Source organism: Gopherus flavomarginatus, chromosome 5, assembly GCF_025201925.1.
Source record: "Gopherus flavomarginatus isolate rGopFla2 chromosome 5, rGopFla2.mat.asm, whole genome shotgun sequence".
NCBI lineage: Eukaryota > Metazoa > Chordata > Testudines > Testudinidae > Gopherus > Gopherus flavomarginatus.
The window spans coordinates 16,752,333-16,775,919 of record NC_066621.1 but is presented as its reverse complement, the minus strand read 5'-3'; the positions used below and the strand labels follow the sequence as shown (position 1 = coordinate 16,775,919).

Sequence of the window (23,587 nt, the reverse complement as noted above, 5' to 3'; positions counted from 1 at the left end):
TAAGAGCTGGACTGTGGGCCGAATCCAGACTGCCAGACACTTTTGAACGGACTGTGACATCTTTTTATTGATGTATTATTATCATTATTGTTGTTTCTGTATTTTCTCTGAAGTCTGGACCTTGACTATACCTTGACTGAGGAATTTGGACATTGACAAAAAATAATTGATTATCCCTGGTTTAGGGCCTGAATCAAAGCATTCGGCAACAGGTCTGTCTCCAAACTGGGTAGGAGCAATGACTTCCCAGGTCCCAGTGTGTTTCTTCAGAACAAGCATTCTCTTTCAATCCAGCCTGAGCCTTTACAATGCCGTTGAGAAGGACATAGCAACTCACCACACTGAAGAAAAAGGAAGGCAGCTAAACCTAAGGCAAAACAACAGGAGAGAAGTTAGTGATTATCTAATCCTCTGAGCTCTCTGAATCTCTAATTTGCTGGCTCCAGCAGATCTGCACCTTGGCGAGATGTTGCCATGCATGAGATCTCAGGTCAGATATGCTCCTAGCAGCTAGCAATGTGTTTTGGCCAACAATTCCATACCCATGAGAGTGGAGCTTTCAGAATGGAGCTGGCCAAAAAGGTTCCATACAAACTTTTTTTTCCAGTGGAAAACTGGGTTTTTGGTTAAATGAAATTTTTCACCCAACTGTCTGCTCTCCTTGGATCCCCCCCCCTACTTTTTGTGAAAAGCCTGAAAGCTTTTCAGTTATAGATTTTCTTTAATTATTTTTTTTGGTTTTTTTGCTGAAAAGTCAAAATTTTCCATTGAGAAATCCAACAAAATTATTTTTGTTTGGATTTGTTGACACATTCTGCAGAAGCAAAACCCATTTTCCAACCAGCTTTACTCAATATTGATCTGACTAGAGATGGAAAAAAATAGAATATTGTTCAGCCCCCAGCCGCTCCTGGACTGGGGAGTTTCATTCTCAGGGACAGATTCTGCCTCTGTTTTTACACCAGTTTTAACCTGGTTTAATTCCACTGGAATGAATGGAGCTACTGTGTCAAACAGGTGATAGAGGAGAATGAGATCCAGCCATGTACTAAGGAGACATCTCCCTTCCAAATGTGCCTGACATCTGGGTAATTTGAGAAACAGACATCTTTTTCAACATGCGTCTCTTTCCCTACGAATAGGGACTGGGACTGATTCTTCACTGCCCTGCATCTTGAGTCGTCACTTTCACCTGTACAAGAGGGTGCACTGTTGGTTTCCAAGTTACAGTTCATTCCCAGCTCCCATTTCACCCTTAGCAACATCACCAGCACAGAATCCCTCTATAACATCTGACTTATCTAAATATCCTGCACGTCAAGAACTCTCCAGTAAAACCCACAACAGTTCCAAACCCTAGTTCACCCTCACCAGACTTACCAGCCCAAACGAAGGTGTGACTCATGCTGGTTGCAATTCCTCTGCTTGTGATGGCCCAGAGAATGGATCTGGGTTCTTTGACATTCCTTTGTGGCTGTTACACCCACCCCGGTTTACAGGAACTCAGAAGCCATGAAATAAAATAGGAGAGACAAATTCTTCCTCTTTGCCATGAAGGGATTTTCCAATCTGGGAATGACTGCACAATCTCCTTTCAGGATAGGTGGAGGTGTTGCCATCTTGTTTTGTTTCCATTCTCCACATGCCTTTTGGGAAGTCACTCCCATATGGAAAACCTGAAACAGAACATTGGTTACCTTGCAGATCAGCACCTTGCCTTGAGGTCACATTGTTAATCAGTAGCAGAGCTACAAACAGAAGCCAGGAGTGCGGATTCCACAGTCCCCTGCTGTAACCACTACACAAGATTCCCTGCACAGGATGCATTTGTTCATTGTTAGCATCAACACTTTTCACTGTATATGATACATACAGCAAAAAATACATAATGGAATCCTAAGGTTTCAAAGGCAAGCACTCAAAAGTTAGGAAATGCCAGAATTAAGGTGGACCTGGCAACCTTAACTCTGCCCTCTTGTGTGTATGCATTACATATAGTCCTCAATGACATGATCACATACTATTTTTTCCCCTGCCTGCCTCATTGAGTGCACAAGATGAATGGTGCTCACTGAATGCCCAGCTATTCAATATTTTGTTTTCGCCTCCTTACTCAGCGTGTGGCCTGAAGCCTTATTTACTTACCTTGCTCTGAATAGAGAATTATTAATTTCCTCACGGCCTTTTCTATGGTGTTCATCAGCTGAGAATGTCACAAACATTAACTGATTGATTTTCACAATACCCTGTACAGCGAGGTGATACTGTTACCCCTGATTTACAGGTCTGGAAATTCGGCACAGAGAAATTAAGGTCAAAAGTGGCCACTAATTCTGGATGACCTACTTGAGGCACGTCACACCTGATACGACAGAGGACTTAGCATTAAATAGCATGGTGCATGCTCACAGCACAGCTCCCAGTGACGTCAGTGGCAGCTGGGAATGCTCACTCCCAGGGTCTCGAGTTGGGCATCGTTAACGGAGGTGTGAAAAGTTCAGTTTAAGGGAGTTTCCCAGCAACATATGGGAACTCTGTGGCAGAAGCAGGGATAGAGCCCAATTCTGCAGGGCAGTATACAGTTGCCTTCCTCATGAGACCCTCTTTTCTCGTCCTGCAGTCCCCTGCCTCATTCACACACATCTTCTGACTTCTACAACAAATGAGGGAGGGTTTCTCCAGGCATCAGCCCCTTTCACTACACCAGCCCCAGAGCAGATCCATCCTGTGCACTGAATGAGGCAGAGGTCCTGTGGAAAATATAACAGGTGATCATGTCATTAAAGACTTATCATACATACAAGGGGGCCAAATTAAGGTTGCAATGACGGTCTCTGACCATGGAGAAGTATAATGGAGCCTTGAAAATCCCAGGGGTCATCACTGTTAAGTAATTTAGACTGTAACGTCTTTGGAGTAGGAACTAGAGCTGAGCAGGAACCAGAATTTCTGTACTGTGGGCGAATCAAAGAAGGCTTGCCCAGAACTGTAACAAAACATCAGATATGCAAAAATTTTCATGGAATGGATATTTAAAAAAAATTATGTCTAGCCAGCTAGCTCCCGGATTCTCCTGCAGCCCATGTGACCAGCTGCTGGAGAGCCAGTGCTCAGTAGACCCCAGATGCCCTACATCCCTGGGCCAGCTGTAGTAGGGACTATGTTTATGTCTCCTGTAGTACAGCTCCTAGCACAATACCATAACATAGATATTTATTAATGCCACCCTAAGAGAGTCCCCTGTTAGGACCGTTGCAAATCCAAACTGCTGTCAGCGAATGCCAAAAGCACTGATGGTCTTCACATGGTATTTTCTTTACTCCAAACCATATAGGGGCATATTAGTAAGATCCCTTGGGAAAATGAAGTTAGAGACTGTTTCCTTGTTAAATCTGTTGTGGATTATTTACCAAGGGGAATCTTTACTGCTGAGATCTTAGGGTATGATCCTGAAGTCAGGAGCTGCTGCCCTCTCATGTCCCAGTGCCGATTGACAGCTGTTAAAACACTGCAATAATTCCAGTTCTCCTGGAATAATGAAACAACAAAACTAGATTATTTTCAGATCATTTCCTCTGCTGGTGTAAATGGACACAGCTACATTGAAGTCAATGGAGCACCGCTGCTGTTTGCCAGCTGAGAATCTGGCCCTTCTCATCTAACTGGCTATCTGTATGCATACATAACCACGCTGGGAGTGTAGTCATGGCAATGACATATGCAAATTAGGTGTACACACTCACACACACTTCAGCTAGTGCAATTATGCACCAACTTTTCTGGAAATCTGGCCCAGAATTTCATATGTCTATGCAACATGACTAGACTGCAGAGCATGCAATCTAAAATATCAGACAATAATCACTGAGTGGTTTGGTTCATTTGAAGACTCGGCTTGTTTCCTGAGCCCTCGTCCAGACTAACCCGCGGGGATCGATATATCGCGTCTAGTCTGGACGCGGTGTATCGATCCCCGAGCGCGCTTACATCGATTCCGGAACTCCATCAATCCGAACGGAGTTCCGGAATCGACGCGGAGAGCCGCGGACATCGATGCCGCGCCGTCCAGACTGGTGAGTACCTCGATTTTAGAAATTCGACTTCAGCTACGTTATTCTCGTAGCTGAAGTTGCGTATCTAAAATCGATTTTAATTCCTAGTCTGGACGTGGAGAGAGAAAGGATTGGAAGTTTCTTCTCACCATTCTACACTGCCAGCCTGTGGAACCAGGAATTTTGTCTGCAAAGCCTTTGGGGCAGTGGTTCCCAAACTTGTTCCACTGCTTGCACAGGGAAAGCCCCTGGAGGGCCGGGCCAGTTTGTTTACCTGCTGCATCCACAGGTTCAGCTGATCGCAGCTCCCAGTGGCCGCAGTTCTCAGTTCCAGGCCAGTGGGAGCTGCTGGAAGCGGCAACCAGTAAGTCCCTTGGCCCACGCCGCTTCCTGCAGCTCCCATTGGCCTGGAACTGAGAACTGCGGCCACTGGGAGCTGCGATCAGCTGAACCTGAGGATGCAGCAGGTAAACAAACTGGCCCGGCCGGCCAGGGGCATTCCCTGCACAAGCAGTGGAACAAGTTTGGGAACCACTGCTTTAGGGGATCCAGTATTAGACAGAAAGTCACCGCTCCATCTTCTCAAGGGGTGGGTGCTTAGAAAGAGAAATCTTTTATCTGCAGCTTGTAGGATGAGACTGAGAATGCTGGTTGTGTTACCTTCTCAAGGAACAGCTTCACTTTGCAGATTTCGAAGAGTTACAGTAATTCTAGTTCTCTTGTATTCAGGAGTCCATGGAGACCTTCAGCAGCTAAATCAAGTCTACTGTTCTCAGACCTTTTAATCACTAACTAAGGAGCTGTGCTTGTTTACTTAGCTTGAGAGCTCATCTGGAGAGGGAGCTGAACAGAGCACTATACCGGGTCCTGCAAATGACAGGGCTAGACACTTTAAGAAATTACAGAGGAAAGTAGGCCTGGAATCCCATATCTGTCCACTCCGTCACACCCTACTGAAAGCAGTTATAATTTCCCTGTGAGTATCTGCCTGTTGACTATTGATCCCCTGACCTGATCTTGGAGGGTTTATAGTTTTGGGTAACATATAATTTCTTTGCTAAGCGTGCTTAGCATGTTATGAAGTCTGTGACAGCAAGTAGGAGAACACACATAATTGGGTTTTTAGACTTTCCTATGGTTAAAGGCTTGGTTTTGTTAGTGAGAGGCCTTGTGGCTGTAGTCATACCAAAGGCTGAATCTTAGCTAAAAGCTGGTAGGCCCAAGAAGATAAGCCCAGATCACAAATTCTGAACTTTCATTATGAGACGCAAACAAGTAAGCACGAAAATGCAGTACCCCACAGAATTCTGTAAGGAGGGAGTGTCAGGGGGTAGGAGGGCTTTAGCAATCTGGTCACAAGGCAGTAACTAGGTAGTTAGACCACAATAACTTCTAGGAGTCATTAAGAAATGAGTGATGTAGTTTATCAATATTCAAGATTAAAGGCATAGCAATGGAAAGCTGGAATGCCGCATGTGGATAATGGGCAGGTATTAATCTTGTTATGGTCATGGAAATTGATCAGCTGTGGTTGTGTATCTGATCATGTACATAAAGAAGTATGGTATTTTCCGTATTATTAGAGCTAGTGGCTAGAGTCTATAGAATAGTTATCAAAAAGTGAAAGGCCACCAAGACTATGTCTATAGTGCGTTTAGACACCCGTGACTGGCTCGTGCCAGCTGACTTGGGTTCACGGGGCTCAGACTAAGGGGCTGTTTAACTGCCGTGTAGCCTTCTGGCCTCAGGCTGGAGCTTTGACTGCTGGACCCTGTGAGGTGGGATGGTCCCAGAGTTTGGGCTGCAGCCCGAACACTGCGAGCCAGAGTCAGCTGATGTGGGCCAACGGCAGGTTTTTAAATGCAATGTAGACATACCCTAAGTGTTCAGAAATCAGGAACAGCTTGTTTGTCTGATTAACCTCATGCATTCCCAAAGAGATTCTCTTCAGTCCTAAGACAATCAAAGCGTGAAAAATGTCAAGCCAAAAATTGTTTGTTTCGTGTGTGTGTGTGTATGTGTGTGCATGTGACCCCATATATCGCAGCCAAAATCCCACATGCCCCACATCCTGCTTAGGCCTTACAGCACTTTACCAAGGAAGTTATTAGCATCAAGTACCTCAATTTTCAGATGGGGAAACCAAGGCACAGATCAGCTAAGTGACTTGCCCAGCCTCACCCAGCAGCCCAGTGGCACTGTGGCAGGGCACGGAATAGAACCATGTCATTGTCTGTGCTTCATTGGGGGCATGACTTGGTGATGTAGATTGAGGTCTGCTGATATGCGGGAGAACAGGCATCAGCTTGCTGATACAGTCGTGTGTGGGAATCTGCCCTCTGAATGGGAGACAGATCTGAATCAGATAATTTGATCCAATACTCTCCCCTCTGAAATTCATATCTGCCCCCACGTTGTGGCTCTGGCCCATATCTACTCTCATCTGTCACTTAGAACAGTGGTTTTCAACCAAGGGTACATGTACCCCTGGGGTACGCAGAGATCTTCCAGGGGGTACTTCACCTCATCTAGATATTTGCTTAGTTTTACCACAGGCTACAGGAAAAGCACAAGTGAAGTCAGCCAAGCTAAAATTTCATACAGATAAGTACAATATTTATGTTCCAAATTATTTATTTTATAATTATATGGTAAAAATCCAAAAGTCAGCAATTTTTCAGTAATAGTGGCTGTGGCACTTTTGCATTTTTATGTCTGATTTTGTAAGCAAGTAGTTTTTAATTGAGGTGAAACTTAGAGGTATGCAAGACAAATCAGACTCCTGACGGCGGTACAGAAGTCTGGAAAGGTTAAGATCCGCTGACTTAGAAAATACTATTTTCTCTAATTTACTTTTCACTTGTGTGTGTGTCTCTGTGTGTACACACAGGATTGAAGTGAGTACCAGAGACCCTAATGGAAGACACCTGGGGTAAGTCTCATTCCCTGGCTGCAAAGGGAAGGGTGAGGAAGCAGCTTGCAAGCAGTGATTGGTGGAGAAGGTGGGTGTGTGAAATCAGGAGGCTTTAAAGACTGCATGTGGGGTATGTGTGTTTTTTCTTCCTCCTTCCTCCACATAGGTGGCCTGTTAGGGAAGCTTAGGATGAGAGGTTAGAGCTGTGTTGTGCACAGCAAAATGGAATGTAGTTTAATGTAGGAGAAAGCAGGCTGATTTTTATTCTCTGCACTACCAACAGGTGTTCTCTTTCTAAATGTTTTGGACTGATTTGTAAGTCTAGATGCTTGCTCACTATTTGGTTGGGGAGAGGCCTTTCTCCTCTTATCTCTTAAGTCAGGAGGTGGGGAACTAGAGGCAAAACTCAGATTCTTGTAAAATCACTGGAGACCAATACATATAAAGTTTGTAACAAAGAGAACAAGGATGGCAGGGGGCTGATACTCTGGGTGGAGAGTAAGAATCTAGGTCTATTTAAGGCCATTGAAAAAATAAGGAACTAACATAGAGTGGCTGTGAGGCTTGAGTCATCTGTGGATAGTACTTTGATTTCATCAGATAGAGGAGACCACTCAGATTGCAAAATATGACCCTCTTTCTCTTTAAATCATTGTCCTATACTGTCACTAGGGGATGTTTCAGATGCTGGAGGCAACTTGACAGTTACTTCTTGATTCAAAGATTTTCCTTCCTCCATTCACCAGGGATGTTTGTGAGGAAAACCAGCTATAGAAAACTAATCTCATTTGTAGCCAGAGGGGTATTGAATGCCCTGAAAACCCACCATGATCTATCACCTGATCTAAAACCCAGGTTTGGCTGAGTTGGTGGTCTGTACAAACAAAACAAGTATCCAGCTTTACTCTATTTTATCGGTCCGCTTGCAAAATAAACTCAGCATTACTGCAAATAACAATTTCAGAGTCCACCTAATTGTAAGGGGGAAAGGGAAAATTCCTTTGGCTGTGTGCTTCCTGGGTTTGCATTTGAAATGCTTACTGATCTATCACTACAGGAGACAAAATGAAAGCACAAGTGTAGAAATGCAGTTTGAATCTGGAGAGGGGTGCGTGGGGCGAGAGGAGGATGGTGGCTTTGAAGTTGTGGGGTGTGGAGATAAACAACTTGACTCTAAAAATATAAGCAATCCATAAAACACTCTTGCAGAATGTGATTCTGCTCTTGAGGGGCATCCCCAGAATCTGTGTCAAGGGACCCCACATTTTCCTAAATTACACAAATTTTTAAATTGACTTTTTTTTTTAAAGGGGTGTCTTTTAAAAGCTAGGGAAGGGGGGAAATAACTGGATAAAACAGGGGGGACTCCCTGCCAGAGGGAGGATTTAAGACTCCTGTGAACACTTAGAGAAAGAAGCAAGGAAAAAGAATGTTTCTCTGTGCATATGGGGAAGTAAACTATCTACCAACAAGCCTGTGAACAGGGTGATGTTGCCACAATGATGATGAATCATAAAGCCACTTTTTTATAACCCTAAACAGACACACTTACTGGGATAAGGAAAACAGTATTATTCCTAGAGACTTATTTTTCTTTTTCTCTCACTTAACTGTAGACTTTCTGCCTTCAACCCTCCTCAGTCCCCTCCTGCCTGGCTTTTGCTATGGATTGAAAGAAATGGGTGTGTCTATGCAATTCAAATCATCAACCAGTAGGTGTCAGTGTTGCTTGCTCTTCTATATCAATGTGGCAAAGAGACCTTCCCTAGCAGGTGGAAGAAATGTTCTGTACAACTAGAAACAGCGGTTCAAGTCCCAGCTTTGGCTCCCTGGAAGCTGCGCCTCTAGAGGTTGCTAACCATTCATTGTTCCAAAGCAAATCAAGATCCTGAACTTGTCCAGAGCCTTCTGTAGATTTACAATGCCATGCTGTGTATATTAGTCTTTATAAAAGATCAGTGGGACATGACAAATGCAAGTCACATCTAGGCAGTGACTAGAATGCAGTGTCAGTAGGCAGCTATAGAACCATGTGATCTTTATCCATAGTTGAGATAAGGAAAACAAAGAGCTACCAAATGGACCTTATCTTCCAGCCAGATCCTGAGTTTTGGCTCTTTCAGAAATACAATCCATGATATAAGGCCCCTAATGTTTATACTTAACTTAATTTCTCTCATAAAATGGCCTGCAGAATGAAAACTCTGGAAAATAGCTATGCTAAGCCATTGACTAGAGATGAGACACAAATCTTGAAATATTCAGCTAAGTTGTTAGTTTTAGCAGCCGTGATAAGGGCTGGACTTCTTTGTAGTCCAAGAAAGTTTCTCTTTCTAGGCTAGATTCTCAAAATGCGTTTGAGGAAATGCAGGTACAGACAGGAAAACTGCATGGCCTAATAAACTGATCATTGGAATAACCAACTGTATTCACAGCCAATTGCACTGGTTCGGAAAGAAAAGGTTTTCCTTTGGACAATCACTCCTTTGATATATTGGACAAAGTTTGCGATGGGGAGATTGTCAATTGCAATAGCATCAGATTATTACAAACACTGACATCTGTGTCATGTTTCCTGTGAGCCATAAAAAAGTGTCTTTTATGGCATGTCTCACCTCTTAATCTACCAATGTTTGTAAAGTACCTATCATCCTATCTGTGCAATATGAAGGAGCAGTGAAAGTCAGTCAGAAGGGACAGTTTTCTCTTTATCCTGCTTTGTGACATGGTCATTGGTTTCCACCTTAGAGTGCATTGCAAGATATTCTGTTTCATGGAATATTGGTTTGAGGAGGGGTGTGTGTGTCTCATTCTTGTAACCTTCAGTTCAAAGTGCAAGGGTCACCTTGTGAGTGTGCAAGGATCATCTTATCTCCTATTAGTGAGTTCAGCACCTAGGGCTTGCTATTGAGAAGGCTCCTCTGACCACATTAAATCTTTGACAGCTGCATCCATCATGAGTTAAATTTTTAATCCCCCAAAGGAAATTTTGTCCTATGGGAAATTGTGCTCAGCTGATCAGATCAGATAAGAGGCAAAGTCTCTGCCTCTGATCCCATTTTGTGGGTGTGGCCTTCAGATGCTGATTTTTACTCAAGTGATTCTGTGTTAAGCAAGTATAGATCTTTGGGCTTCTTAGCATATAGTTTATTCTATATAAGTAGGAAAATTTAAACCCAGATTCAGTGTTTGTGGTCCCTACCTTTCTCTTTACGGTGGACAGTTTTAGCAGTAAAGCAGCCGCTTATCACTTAAAAATATGAAAAGAAGAAGCCATTCATGCACAGATTTAATAACAAATGTTACTGTCTCTGATTAACAGTTTTTCCTCATGTCCCAAGGAGACTGCTGCTGCCATTCAAATTTTATACAATTGTTATCTTAAAGACACCCAAGCAAAGCTCAGATCTACTGTCAAAGTAAATCAATATGCTTACAAAACCTACAGTGATCACTTCCCTTGTATATATTGGAAACTTTTGCACTCCAGTGCAATCGCTCATTGTCTACCAGCGTTCAGCGCACTCTTCAGTGTCTGTGTGAGAGGGTAAGCTCCTTCATGGCAGAAAGAGCCGCTGAAATCATCCAGATCGAGGGCCCAAAGCATGGCCCCTCCCAAAGCATGTTGCTTCAAATATTTAACCTAAGTGAGGGAAAGGGGAAAAAACAGACGATGTGAAATGAGAAACGGACATTTAGATGGCCCTGTGCTATTTCAGCTCCATCAGGTGAGCATCTCCTTTCAACTTGTTACTAAAGTGAGAAATAGCCCTGACGAGGCAAGGGGGGTGAATGGGACAGCCTCTCTCTCTCCAAACTTTTTCTAAGATCCTGAACTCTCTTTCCATTTGGGCAAAAGCCTGTTGAAATAGGCTTTCTTGTGAATTGTATTTCACACCTGTTCCCTGGTTGACCTTCCTCTGGGATCTAAGGGAGGGATTTCATTGTGTTAGTGCAGGGATTCTCAAATGGGACTGCACCATGACCCCTTTCTGACAACAAAAATTACTACATGACCCCAGAAGGGGGGACCAAAGCCCAAGCCCTCCAAGTGTGTGTATGTGGGGGTGGGGCTAAGCCCAAGGGCCTCAGCCCCAATCAGGGGGCCTGTAACCTGAGCCCCACCACCGAGGGCTGAAACCCAAGGGTTTCGGCTTTGGCCCCGGGCAGTGGGGCTCAGGCTTTGGCTTCAGCCCTGGGCTGCAGCATATCTAAGCCAGCCTTGGCAACCCCATTAAAACAGGGTCATGACCCACTTTGGGGTCCTGACCCACAGTTTGAGAACCCCTGTGTTAGTGAGTACTCAGCATAAGAATGGCCATACTGGATCAGACCAATGGTCCATCCAGCCCAGTATCCTGCCTTCTGACAGCAGCCAGTGCCAGATGCTTCCGAGAGAATGAACAGAACAGGGCAATTATCGAGTGATCCCCCTGTTGCTCAGTCCCAGCCTCTGGCAGTCAGGCTTAGGGACACCCAGAGCATGGGGTTGCATCTCTGACCATCTTGGCTGGGTCCTGTCTGGTACCCACATGTTGCAGGGGGTATTGGGAGCTCTCTCCAGCATCTGCTTTTTACACTTAAATACCGGCTCTGAGAGCTGCATTATTTCCCTGGGCAATTTATCTTGTAAAATAGGGCTTCTGGTCCTAGATGCCAGTGTGGTGGTGGGGCCTGGCTACAGCACAACATCCCTTGTCAAAAAGCAACAGAAAGCTCCAAAGTGCAGTCTGCGGTGTGATCCAGGTTTAACTGACTGGGGAAAAGAATATTCCCCCTAAACATGATGGGCAGAAATATGTAGCTCAGTCTGACACTGATCCTAAGCAGTCACAGCTGCACTCTGTGTGTGTGTGTGTGTGTGTGTGTGTGTGTGTGTGTGTGTGTGTGTGTGTGTGTGTGTGTGTGGTGGGAGACTAACTCCTCATTCAGTGGAGACTTGCTTTCTCTCAAGACAACAAGAAAAGCATGACCTTCCTCCCCGCATGACTCTCATACAGAGCAACCAGCTGACCTATCTGTTGTAGGTTTATCCGACTTTTCATCAAGCCAGGCTGTTTTTTGTTGCCTGTCCTTAGAGAGCCGTATGGCCTCATACTTGATACTGACAGTCCTTCTCATGTTGCACTGTGTGTATCATGCACACAGCCACCCCCGCTGGTCCCCAGCCCCACATGCTTAGAACTTGTTTCCTCAGTTCTGATTTGAATACTTGATCCAAGGCAAGTTGGAAGATTTAGAAGTATCCAGGCCTGTGAGCACCTGCACAATTGTTACAATATTTTGGGGAGGAGGGTGGTGACAATTCTTTCTACCCTCTGCAGAATTCAAACAGGTAAACTCCTGATTTCTGTTTGTTTTTATGCTGCCTTTTGGGCTGAGGACACAAGAAGCTGTAGTCCAGAAGAACAATATTTTCCCTGAAATGCTTTGTAAGTATATGAAAGCTTAGAATGGAAAAGTGGGACCAGGCAGCTTCCACCGCCCCAATGGTGTTTGCTTGTCGTAGCAATAGAACTATGATAATACAGCTGTTCAAATAGTCACATTCCTCCAGCTACTTTTGTTTAATGTTCCCATATGGAATTGGCTGGGAGAACCTCAGCCTGAGTGGTGATGGGAGCCAGATAAGGTGGATGAAACCCTATGCACGTTGCCCAAAATGAAGCTGTTACTCTTGCCATGTGACTTGGGTGAGTGGCCATACTTCTCAGTGGAAAGTAGGTGTCTTGCTTATTCAGAGGCGGCTCAAGGCACCAAGTGCGTGCCTGGGGCGGCAAGCCTCAGGGGGCGGCCTGCCAGTCACCGTGAGGGTGGCAGTCAGACAGCCTTTGGCAGTGCGCCTGTGGGAGGTCCACCGGTCCCACGGTTTTGACGGCAATTCGGCAGTGGCTATGCCAAAAGCGTGGAACCGGCAGACCTCCTGCAGGTGCGCCGCCGAATCCGCGTTACCAGCAGACCTCCTGCAGGCGTGCCACTGAAAGCCGCCTGACTGCTGTGCTTGGGGCAGCAAAATACATGGAGCCACCCCTGTGCTTACTGATGCCAGACGTTGGGTCACTCTCGGCCCAAAGCAAATGGTTGGGACCCTCCTTACCTTGGTTTTAATGCTCTCCATGTCATCGTACCCTACCCACTGGTTCCCTTTATAGGAGTAAGGGACCTTCTGCTCCTCAATCATCTCCGTGGTGGCACCTTGTTTAAAGGCGCAGATCTAAAACAAAACATATTGGAGGCAGGATGAGGCTGTGGGTATTGGTAAGAGCCAGTGTGATGGGGAGGAAATGAAAAGTAGCCTTTTCCTCTTTGGCATGCAGACTGAAACCATTTTCATGTTAGAAAACTGAGCACGGATACCCTTTGATTATGCAAAATCACAGATTATTCTTACGACTGCTTCCCCCCAAGTAAGCCCAGATGGAACAAATACGCTCCTTACCTCATAATAGGCTAAAAATCCTGCTTCGGAAGTGAAAGGGCCTGGGAGTCCTGCCTTGGAAGCCTGGGCCCCGACTCCTGTATCCAGCGTGTCAAGGGTGAAGCTCCGCCCATAGGCTGGGATTCCCATGACGATCTTCTCCCCTGGGGCGCCCTTTCTCTTCCAGTGTCTCACGGCATTGTCCTGTTCGAAGGAAAATATTAAACGTGTATTTGGCAGCTTAAACTGAGACCTGGTTTTTATACTGCCCTGAGGTGCTTTGGTACAAATTCTAAGGCTTCCCAAGATGTGGCTGCCTACACATCTCCGTTTTTCCAGCAACATGCTTCTGGAATTGAACATCTCCATGCAAAGGGTCTGTGTCAGTTCCAGCCTGCTCCATGGCTATAGGGGACTCCATTCCCGGGGACTGGAAACCATCCTGCAGATGGCATGATAGCCATTGAGAGGGCATAAGGAACCTCAATCTTCCAAGTGATCAGACATTTCACGAGCTACTAGGCTGGTCCTACAGTGGGCCAGAAATGGGTGACAGCTGTTAAAGGTTGTAGGAAATATGAGGCTCTTCACAGTCAGGCTAAGACGCATCCGTTTCCCCTGTTATTTCTGTCGTTAGGGTGACAAACCTAAGATAGAACTTCTGAAGGGGGAGACAAAGACCTGGGCTCAGTTCTATTAGTTAGTGTCTTTTTGCTGAGGGGACTGATAAAAACTAACAAGGGTCCCCCCAAAAGATGCAGGCCGGAGCTGTGTCAGCCAGAGTGACACCGCTCTGCTGAAGCCATTAGGGTCCTGATCTTGCCTCAGAGACTTCTACATTAGTTTACATTCAGTAATGGAATTACTCCTGGATCTTATTGATGGGAGATGAGAATGTTCTTTCTTGCCACCCTGTCATCTCCTCTTTCTGGCCTCACCATTTGGGCTGCTACATCATATGATAATTTTGTGTATTAGAACAGTGGTTCTCAAACTTTAGCAATCTGAGGACCCCTATTTTGATTTAAAAATTTTCTTGGACCTAGGGTTGCCAACCCTCCCAGTTTTACCGGAAGTCTCCTGGAATCAGGCCCTATCTCCCGGAGGCTACTGAAGACAAACTGGGAGATTTTAGGCACTGAAACTCTGGCAGCACAGTGGGGCTAAGGCAGGCTCCCTGCCTGCCCTGGCCCCACGCTGCTCCTGGAAGCAGCTGGCACATTCTTGTGGCCCCTAGCGGAGGGCCGGGGGCTCTGTGTGCTGCTCCTATCCCCAATGCCGACTCTGCATCTCCCATTGGCCAGGAACTGCAGCCAATGGGAACTGCAGGGGTGGTGCTTGCGGGCACGGGAAGTAAGCAGAGCACCCAACCGTTCCCTCTGGCGCTGCAGGAATGTGCCAGCCACTTCTAGGAGTGGCATGGGACCAGGACAGGCAGGGAGCCTGCCTTAGCCCCACTGTGTCACCGCCTGGGAGCTGCCCAAGGTAAGTGCCTCCTGGCCAGACCCTGCACTCCAACTCCCTTCCCTAGCCATGACCCCCCGTCTGCACCCAAAATCTCTCCCAGAGCCTGCACCTCACCCCCTCCAGTACCTCAACCCCCTGCCCAAGCCCGGTGAAAGTGAGTGAGGGTGGAGGAAAGTGAACAACGGAGGGAGGGGGGATGGAGTGAGTGGGTGGGGCTCGGAGAAGGAGCAGGGCAGAGTGAAGCCTTGGGGGAAGGGGCAGGGCAGGGGCCAGGCAAGGGTATTTATTTGGGTTTGTGTGATTAAACAGTTGGCAACCCTACTTGGATCCCCAAGTCTCCTGCTCAGCCCCAGGCCCTGCCCCCGCTTCACCTCTTCCCATGCTTGCTCCACCTCTGCTCCTCCGAGTCCTCTTCCCCACCTCTTTCCACCCCCTCCCCTGAGCGCACCCTGTCCCCACTCCTCTCCCTTCCTCCCAATGCCTCTTGGGAGGGAGGGGGAGGAGTTGAATAGCAGGGCCTGGGGACCCCCTGGAATACCCTCATGGACCCCAGTCTAAGAAAAACTGTATTAGAACAAAGGGGCCAGATTTCTTCTCTTTCTTAAAGCTGTTCTGAGACAACTGCCACCCTTGGGCTTCAACGGAGTTACTCATGACTTTCAGCACGCATCTATGCTGGGACTGTCAAACTCCTCTCCGGTGTGATCCAAGTCAGACGTAAACCCCAGACCACACCAGACTTACCTGGAGACACTAAATACAGTTTTTAAAAAAGACACACTGTCCTACGCTATCTGCCATCACATAACTTTGGGCAGCAGGTTTTAGCCCAACACCAGCATCCGAATGTCTTCAGGAGAGCTGGAAGGATGTGGTCATACTGTTGATGAACCTCATCTCATGTGCCCAGTCATCTGTCAACACTGAATACCCCTTGACCTGCCTTACCACATTGTAGGAATGTTGGCAAAGTACAGGGCTGTTTGTACTGAGGCATGTGGAGGAGTTGGGGAGTGGTGTCTGTCGAGCATCGCTCACAGTCACGAGTTTCTCTAACTACTTGGTAGCTAGCTCAGTTACTGTGGAAACAGTTCCAAAGCAAGTCACTTCCTCGCTTTCAGAACTTGTGTTGCTTGTAAAACTTTAGGTGGATGAAGGGAGGAGAGACAAAGGATCTTTGTCACTTACAACATTGTTGTATGCAGCAGTTCTAAGGTCTTTCTTTCCCTTGCTAAGAGGACTGACGTGTCCTGTAGTCTTCTCCCAGGAGGCCCCATGGAAGTCATAGCTCATAAGGTTAATAAAATCCACAATCCTGCAGGAAAGGAAAAAGAGAATGAGATAAATTACATAATCCAAAATAAACATCCCAAAAATGGCACACAGGAATAATATGTGGAGAGAGATCGACAACCTAATATTTACATTTGGATCTGCATTAAGTTTAATAGTTTTGAGGCTGAACTGGAATAATAGAAGATTAGAGTTGTAAGAGACCTCAGGAAGTCATCTACTCCAACGCCCTGCTCAAAGCAGGACCAACCCCAACTAAATCATCCCAGCCAGGGCTTTGTCAAGCCTGACCTTAAAAACCTGTAAGGATGGTGATTCCACCACCTCCCTAGGTAACCCATTCCAGTGCTTCATCACCTTCCTAGTGAAATAGTGTTTCCTAATATCCAACCTAAACCTCCCCTACTGCAACTTGAGACCATTGCTCCTTGTTCTGTCATCTGCCACCACTGAGAACAGCCTGGCTCCATCCTCTTTGGAACCACCTTTCAGGTAGTTGAAGGCTGCTATCAACTCCCCACTCACTCTTCTCTTCTGCAGACTAAATAAGCCCAGTTCCCTGAGCCTCTCACACAATGAGTGTGTGGGTTTGGATTCACTGATAAGGTGGAATCTTTTGCAAACTGTTCTCATAAGATTTCAGCCCAACATGTCTCATCTAACAAGATCTGCTGACTTTCTCTGTTGTTGAGACTTCTGCTATCTGGAGAGGTAGAAATAGTGTGAGGTCATTCTGCCACGAACTCAGCTGTACTCAAAAGAAAAAAAGAACATGGACCCTTTCTGGTTCTGGCTTGGAACATAAGAATGGCCATACTGGGTTTGACCAAAGGTCCATCCAGCCCAGTATCCTGTCTACTAACAGTGGCCAATGCCAGGTGCCCCAGAGGGAGTGAACCTAACAGGCAATTATCAAGTGATCTCTCTCCTGCCATCCATCTCCACCTTCTGACAAATAGAGGTCAGGGATACCTTTCCTTACCCATCCTGGCTAATAGCCATTAATAGACTTAACCTCCATGAATTTATCTAGTTCTCTTTTAAACTCTGTTATAGTCCTAGCCTTCACAACCTCTTCAGGCCAGGAGTTCCACAAGTTGACTGTGCGCTGTGTGAAGAAGAACTTCCTTTTATTTGTTTTAAACCTACTGCCCATTAATTTCATTTGGTGGACCTTAGTTCTTATATTATGGGAACAAGTAAATAACTTTTCCTTATTCACCTTCTCTACATCACTCATGATTTTATATATCTCTATCATATCTCCCCTTAGTCTCCTCTTTTCTAAGCTGAAAAATCCTAGCCTCTTTAATCTCTCCTCATATAGGACCCATTCCAAACCCTAATCATTTTAGTTGCCCTTTTCTGAACTTTTTCTAGTATCAGTATATCTTTTTTGAGATGAGGAGACCACATCTGTATGCAGTATTCAAGATGCAGGCGTACCATGGATTTATAAAAGGGCAATATGATATTCTGTCTTATTCTCTCTCCCTTTTTTAATGATTCCTAACATCCTGTTTCTTTTTTTGACTGCTGCTGCACACTGCGTGGACGTCTTCAGAGAACTATCCATGATGACTCCAAGATCTCTTTCCTGATTAGTTGTAGCTAAATTAGCCCCTATCATATTGTATGTATAGTTGGGGTTATTTTTTCCAATGTGCATTACTTTACATTTATCCACATTATATTTCATTTGCTATTTTGTTGTCCAATCACTTAGTTTTGTGAGATCTTTTTGAAGTTCTTCACAGTCTGCTTTGGTCTTGACTATCTTGAGCAGTTTAGTATCATCTGCAAACTTTGCCACCTTGCTGTTTACCCCTTTCTCCAGATCATTTCTGAATAAGTTGAATAGGATTGGTCCTAGGACTGACCCTTGGGGGTCTGCTCCATTGTTCCACGTTCACTGAACATGGAAACAAAACTCTTGTGGCAAGAGCATTCCTGATACGTGATTGAGTTTCAGAATCCAGGTTTTAGTTTTAACGCCTCTAACAGCAGACAATGATATGAAACATTCTGGGTAACTGTACACGGCCAAGTATATTGACTATGTACTTAAGAACTGTCATACTGAATCAGACTCAGGGTCCATCTAGTCACTATCCTGTCTGATAGCGGTAGGCACCAGATATTTTAAGGAAAGGTGCCAGAAAATCCATTGGGGACATTCTGTGGAATGAATCTGCTCTAAGGGAAGTTTCTGTCTAACCTCGTCAATTGATGACTGGTTGATGGCCTGAGCTGTGAAGATTTATAGCTCTCAAAATAAAAAGCTACATTAATGTAGTCTAATTCTTGTCCTTTATCTTGAGGCAATGGGTTCCACAGGCTAATCTATACTGTAAAATTTCCAGTGGCATTCATGTGATTTCATGTTCCCCTTCTGTTGCATGATGAGATGGTAAATAGGGAGCTGGCAATTTCAACTTTTCTATACCATTCGCTATTTTATTTCTCTTTCATAACCCGTTACTCATCTCTCTAAGCAGGTCTCCAATGTTTCTCTATGAAACTCTCTTCAGGTGTCTAGTTTTTTGTTGCCTATCTCTTTATATATAAATATTTGTATGCACATGTATCTATAGATCTCAAAGCACTTTCCAAAGGAGGTCAATATTGTTATATGCCCATTTTACCCCTTGGGAAACTGAGGCACAGAAAAGCAATGACTTGCCCAATGTCACCCAGCAAACCAGGTGCAGTGCTGGGAATTGAACTGAGCTCTCCTGAGTCCCCGTCCAGTGTTCTACCCAGTAGGCAATACTGCCTGCCAGAACCCCTGCTATTTCCGCTGCATCCTTTTTTGAAAGAAGGTGACTTGCATTGAACAGAGTAGTGTGGATGAGAATGTACCACTGAATTATATAATATCACTGAAGCCAGGTTCAGGATGATTCTCTTCCTCATTCGTCCTAATGTTGTTTTGCTTTTTTTGATAGCTGCTATCTGAGCAGATATTTTCATTGAGCTGTTCACGATGATGCTCAGGTATTTTTCCTGATTGCTTACAGCTTCTCTAGAAGCCTTTGTAAAGTAGTGTTACTGGGTACACTTACTTGGAGATTTTGTCGACATCATAGCCTGTGTCAATATTTATCCTTCCAGCGGACACTGCAATACTAAGTAGAAGTTTCTCTTTTCCAGTTTTCTGAGCTTCCTTCTCAAATGCCGTTGCTAGTTCCTAGAGGGTATAAGTAAGAATATCTGAATTAACATAGGAACTTCCCACATTGGATTACGCCGGGGGAGCATTCAGCCCAGCATCCTGTCTGACACTGATCAGTACCAGCTGCTGCAGAGGAAGGTGCAAGGAACCTTGCAGTGACAGTTCCATGGGCGTTCCTATCTAGCATCTCAGAGCTTAGTTTCTGATTTGAAGTTAGGAGTGTTTAGATCTTTTCTGAAACTCCTGGTGGGTTCTTCTAAACCTGATTTGTTTACTTCTGGATGTTCTTAGGATCAGGATCAATGTGCCAAGTCTTTTGTACTAAGTCCATGTTTCTCCATCTCCCCAGGCTGAAGCACATGGGTTGTAGTGAAAATGAGACACGGGAGGGTTCCCGCAACAGTGTGCCTGGAGGGAAAGGAATTGAGCTATGATCCTGTGCAGCAGGATCTCATGGGCATTGTTCAGACCTTCCAAAGTCTGACACAGCATGACTGTGTTGTTGCTCTCCCAGGTGATACTTCCTAAATGTTCATGTGCCTCTGAATTTCCCTTATGTCCAAAATCTTTCTGAAAGTGGTTCCATCTTTATGAAAGACAGACAGAATTCACCTCCCCAGAGATCTAGCTCCACTGGGGGTGAGATGTGCTGGGTGCAGTAGGCTGTGAGCTTGATATGTATGTTCTGCCATTGTTGGGTAGCCCTTTTGCAATTGTGACCACACCCCCTGGTTTTATTGTACCTGAATCAGAGAAGTGAAATGTCTCTTATCCTTCGTCCCTGGGTAAATCCAGGCTACATCTAGTCCATCAAAGTCATGCGTCCGGAGGAACTGTACCACAGAGCGGACAAATGTCCAGCGATTAGCAGCCGAAGCAGCCATGTGGGAGAAGCTGGAATGGAAGTGACATGCTTCGTTGTATCACATATATCGTAGTATAGATTCTCAGTACTTTTTGTATTGGCTACTCTCAATATGCAGACTTCACAGCTGCAAACTCTCCATTACAGAGACAGTAATGCAGCAGTGAAGCACATGAGACGTACCCATGCTCCTTTACTTCTGCTCTTGGGGGAACCAATTTCCCCCTTCCTCAACCTCCATGTTTATAAGCTAAAAGATTTCCCAGAGCTGGAGGTGGTGGGTTCAAGCCTGTCACTGTTCAAAGCAGGTGTGTCACAAGGGTATATTAACTTCCACACTCAGAAGTGGAACAGTATTGCAGATCCCAGTATTACCGTTCAGTTCCCATGCGTGATCCTCCAATGGACAACAGGGTCTTCAGACTCTGATTCCTGAGGGGAGAAAAGTGCATTTAAATGAAGGATGGTTGGCTTGGCTTGGCTGTCCTATGGGAAATCTTTCACTTGACAGACTTAGTTCCCTTCCCACCCACTCCTCCTGTCTGCATGGAGGTGGGTGTTGGGGGAAAGGAAGGGAGAGCATGGCACTCGGATCCAGCTAGCACAGTGGGCCCTGTGGGACTGCCATAGCTAATGTAGTTTGGAGAGCTTAGGATTATCTAAACCAGTGGTCCCCAATGCGGTGCGGGGCATCTATGTGTGCCAGCGTACTGGCTGGCAGACAAGCATCCACCGAAATGCTGCCATAAAGCTGTGTCATCAAGAGGCATTGCTGCCAAAATGCAACTGATTTTCAGCAGCATTTTGGCGGATGCATTTCTGCCGGCCATGGTCCTCGGTGGCTCGTCGTCGGGAACCCGCCACCTGGAAAAGGTTGGGGACCACTGATCTAAACTATGCTTGGGGCAGTTTCAGGCCCGGCCTACCCAGGATGAGTGGAAAGCTGGGTGACTTGCCTGCTCAGGCTCCGCTTAGCTGCGAATCTGGCTCAGAACAGGCTGCTGGCAAAATGTGGGAAGCAGCTGCTCCCCTCATCCTCTGTCACGGAACTGGGTTTGATATGAATGCTCAGCAGCAGAGCTTTAATTCCATGCCCCTGGAAGCTTCCTGCTGCTTTCTGGCTACATGCACTGCCCCTCTTTCCCCCAAGGATGACACGATGCTCCCTGGGAAACTCTCACCCTTCAACCTGAGGGTGAGCTTTCCCTCCTGCAGTCAGCCTGACGGCGACACCCCGGCTGCAGGGATGCAGACGTGCCCCCTGTGTTACTCACTTGGCTTTAAGGTCATTGAAAGCCTCGTAAAGTGTCACGTCATTCCACTCCACGGTGGTGATCTCGTGGTCGCTCATGCCGGCAAAGGCATAAATGAGGTGGGTGCAGAGATGGGGGTCGATGTCATCAGGGAGGAAGCGCCCCTCCCCAGGCCTGTACTGGGCCCAGTTGGTGAAGTAACAAACCAGCTTAGAGGCAGAATCTGGGGAGACAGCGAGAGGACTGGGTGCCATGTAAACTTGAGATTGCTGTGCTGTCTCTGCCACCTCCCGGGGATCTTCCAGCAAGACAACAGCTAATGGGCCCAAATGGCCTCTTAGTCCTCTAATATCAATACAGCTTTGTGAGTGGATTGCCGTTTCTGTTGTGTTTACTTTGGGGCCTCGGGCAGACAGTGCTCTATTATGAGAGGCTGTAACATGGCATGACCCTTACAGGGCAGCACCATGATAGAATCTTCCTGGGGGCAGCCAGGCCCCACCTGGTAAAATAACCAAGCTGTGATCCGCAGGATGAATCAATATATATTGAGCCTTATCGTGCCTATGGCAGCTTGCGATGCTAGAAGGTGCATCTCCTGTAATGCGAGAACCAGATGAATGAAAGCCAAAGGAGGAGGAATCATGACTTGACTTGAGTTCTGAAGGATGAAAGCAGCTCTGTGATCCATTCCTTTCCTCCATGACTAAGCATCATGGTGCACCTTTGCACAGTGCTAACAGACAGGATTGTAGCCTGCAGAGATCGGGTATTTATACCCGAAAGCCAAAGATGGAGCAGTTGATATTAACCACAGAGCACTCAAGTGGGAACGCTAGGCTGCCCATGCTCTACAGGAAAACACTTAATCACTGGAAGAAGTGGATTGCCTCTGGGTCTCTGCCATGGGTGTAGCTGGGATTGAAGAGGAGGCAGAGAAGGGGCAGTTTTGGCTGGTAGTGGTCTCAGGCAGGGAGGCAGTGGACGTGCAGCCAGAATGACCCCTGCAGTTCCTCCTAACCTTGCAACTTCCCTCCTTCCTTTTCAAATGACTTGATGCCTTTGCAGGATGTGAACAGGCCTGGCACAGCTTTTTTGGAGCTGTTTTGAAGAAGGACTTTCCTCTTCTGCTTTTGAATTGCAGGGCCCAGTACAAGCATCAAAAATCCCACCCACACTGGAGCACTTACTAAAACCCAGCAACTTTTTTTCCCCATCCCCTGTGATCGATCATGTTTCTATTGGCCTCTGTAAAACCAGGTGATAATGTAAGTTGGCTACTTACCGCATTGTAGAGACAGCAAGAGAGCAAAACCTAGAGAAATACAAGAACAAGGGTGAAGTGTACTATTGACCTGTCTTTGAGATCTGTGGACTGTATGAGAGTAAAGTAATATTGGTGCTTTGGATGATAAATGCCCTACCTCCCTACTTCCAAAGAGGTATATGCACATGTCTAAAAAATCTTCACAATGGCCTTAACCACACCTTGTTTTGCACCTGCAGTTTGGTGCCTACAATTATTTGTGGGTGCAATTTAGGCCACTTAAATGTCGAAGCACTTGATTGCAAGCACAGATTGCAGATGCGAAAATGAAAGGCAGAATTTGGAAATCTCTCTTTTTAAAATCTCTTCTGAATGTTTAAGAACTCTTCTGCTTGGCCTTTCACAAAATTTTAGATTTTTTTTAAAGCATCTTCAGTTACTGTCTTGCTTTAAAATTTGCTTTGTGGTGGCCCTTGTCACAAGCCATTAACAACTGAGTCTCCAAAATACATTCACCTCAAGTGCCTATTTCATTGAGATTTCCCCAGCCGGGAATCCCATTGCGTCCACTTCACCAAACTGCCATACAATTTAGGGACTATTCAATGACACCCATCACAAGAGTTAAACCAGTTCACCAGCCCCAGTCTTACCAGCCCAAATGATTGCCTGTCTCATGCTGGGTCATACAGCTCTGCTCCAGATTCTGTCACTGTGGTGTGGAGGAGACAGTATCTGACTGCCAAATGGTTGGTCTCTGCTTTTCATTGTCACTTTTTATACCTGTCTGACACAATAACCCTGATTTACAAGAACTCAGCATGTTCTTTTTCACAAAGGAACAGTCTTATTTACTCTGTCTTTCTGAGAACTCAACTGGTTA

At 45.8% G+C, this 23,587-nt stretch overlaps 1 protein-coding gene across 2 annotated transcripts; it reads right to left on the bottom strand.

Annotated features, from left to right (window-relative positions):
* Positions 1-10,238: 10,238 nt before the first annotated feature.
* Positions 10,239-23,472, bottom strand: LOC127052310 (chitotriosidase-1-like). 2 transcript variants are annotated; one of them, XM_050955875.1, is made up of 10 exons: positions 23,358-23,472; positions 22,723-22,752; positions 21,459-21,660; positions 20,560-20,616; positions 20,063-20,213; positions 19,210-19,334; positions 16,040-16,166; positions 13,406-13,588; positions 13,064-13,180; positions 10,239-10,609 (listed from the first exon to the last, which is right to left on the bottom strand). In XM_050955875.1, exons 1-10 carry the CDS (start codon positions 23,380-23,382, stop codon positions 10,466-10,468), a joined length of 1,161 nt encoding a protein of 386 aa, XP_050811832.1. In that variant the 5' UTR covers positions 23,383-23,472; the 3' UTR covers positions 10,239-10,465. The 2 variants fall into 2 exon arrangements, with proteins under 2 accessions (XP_050811832.1, XP_050811833.1); XM_050955876.1 differs by lacking the exon at positions 21,459-21,660.
* Positions 23,473-23,587: the final 115 nt, after the last annotated feature.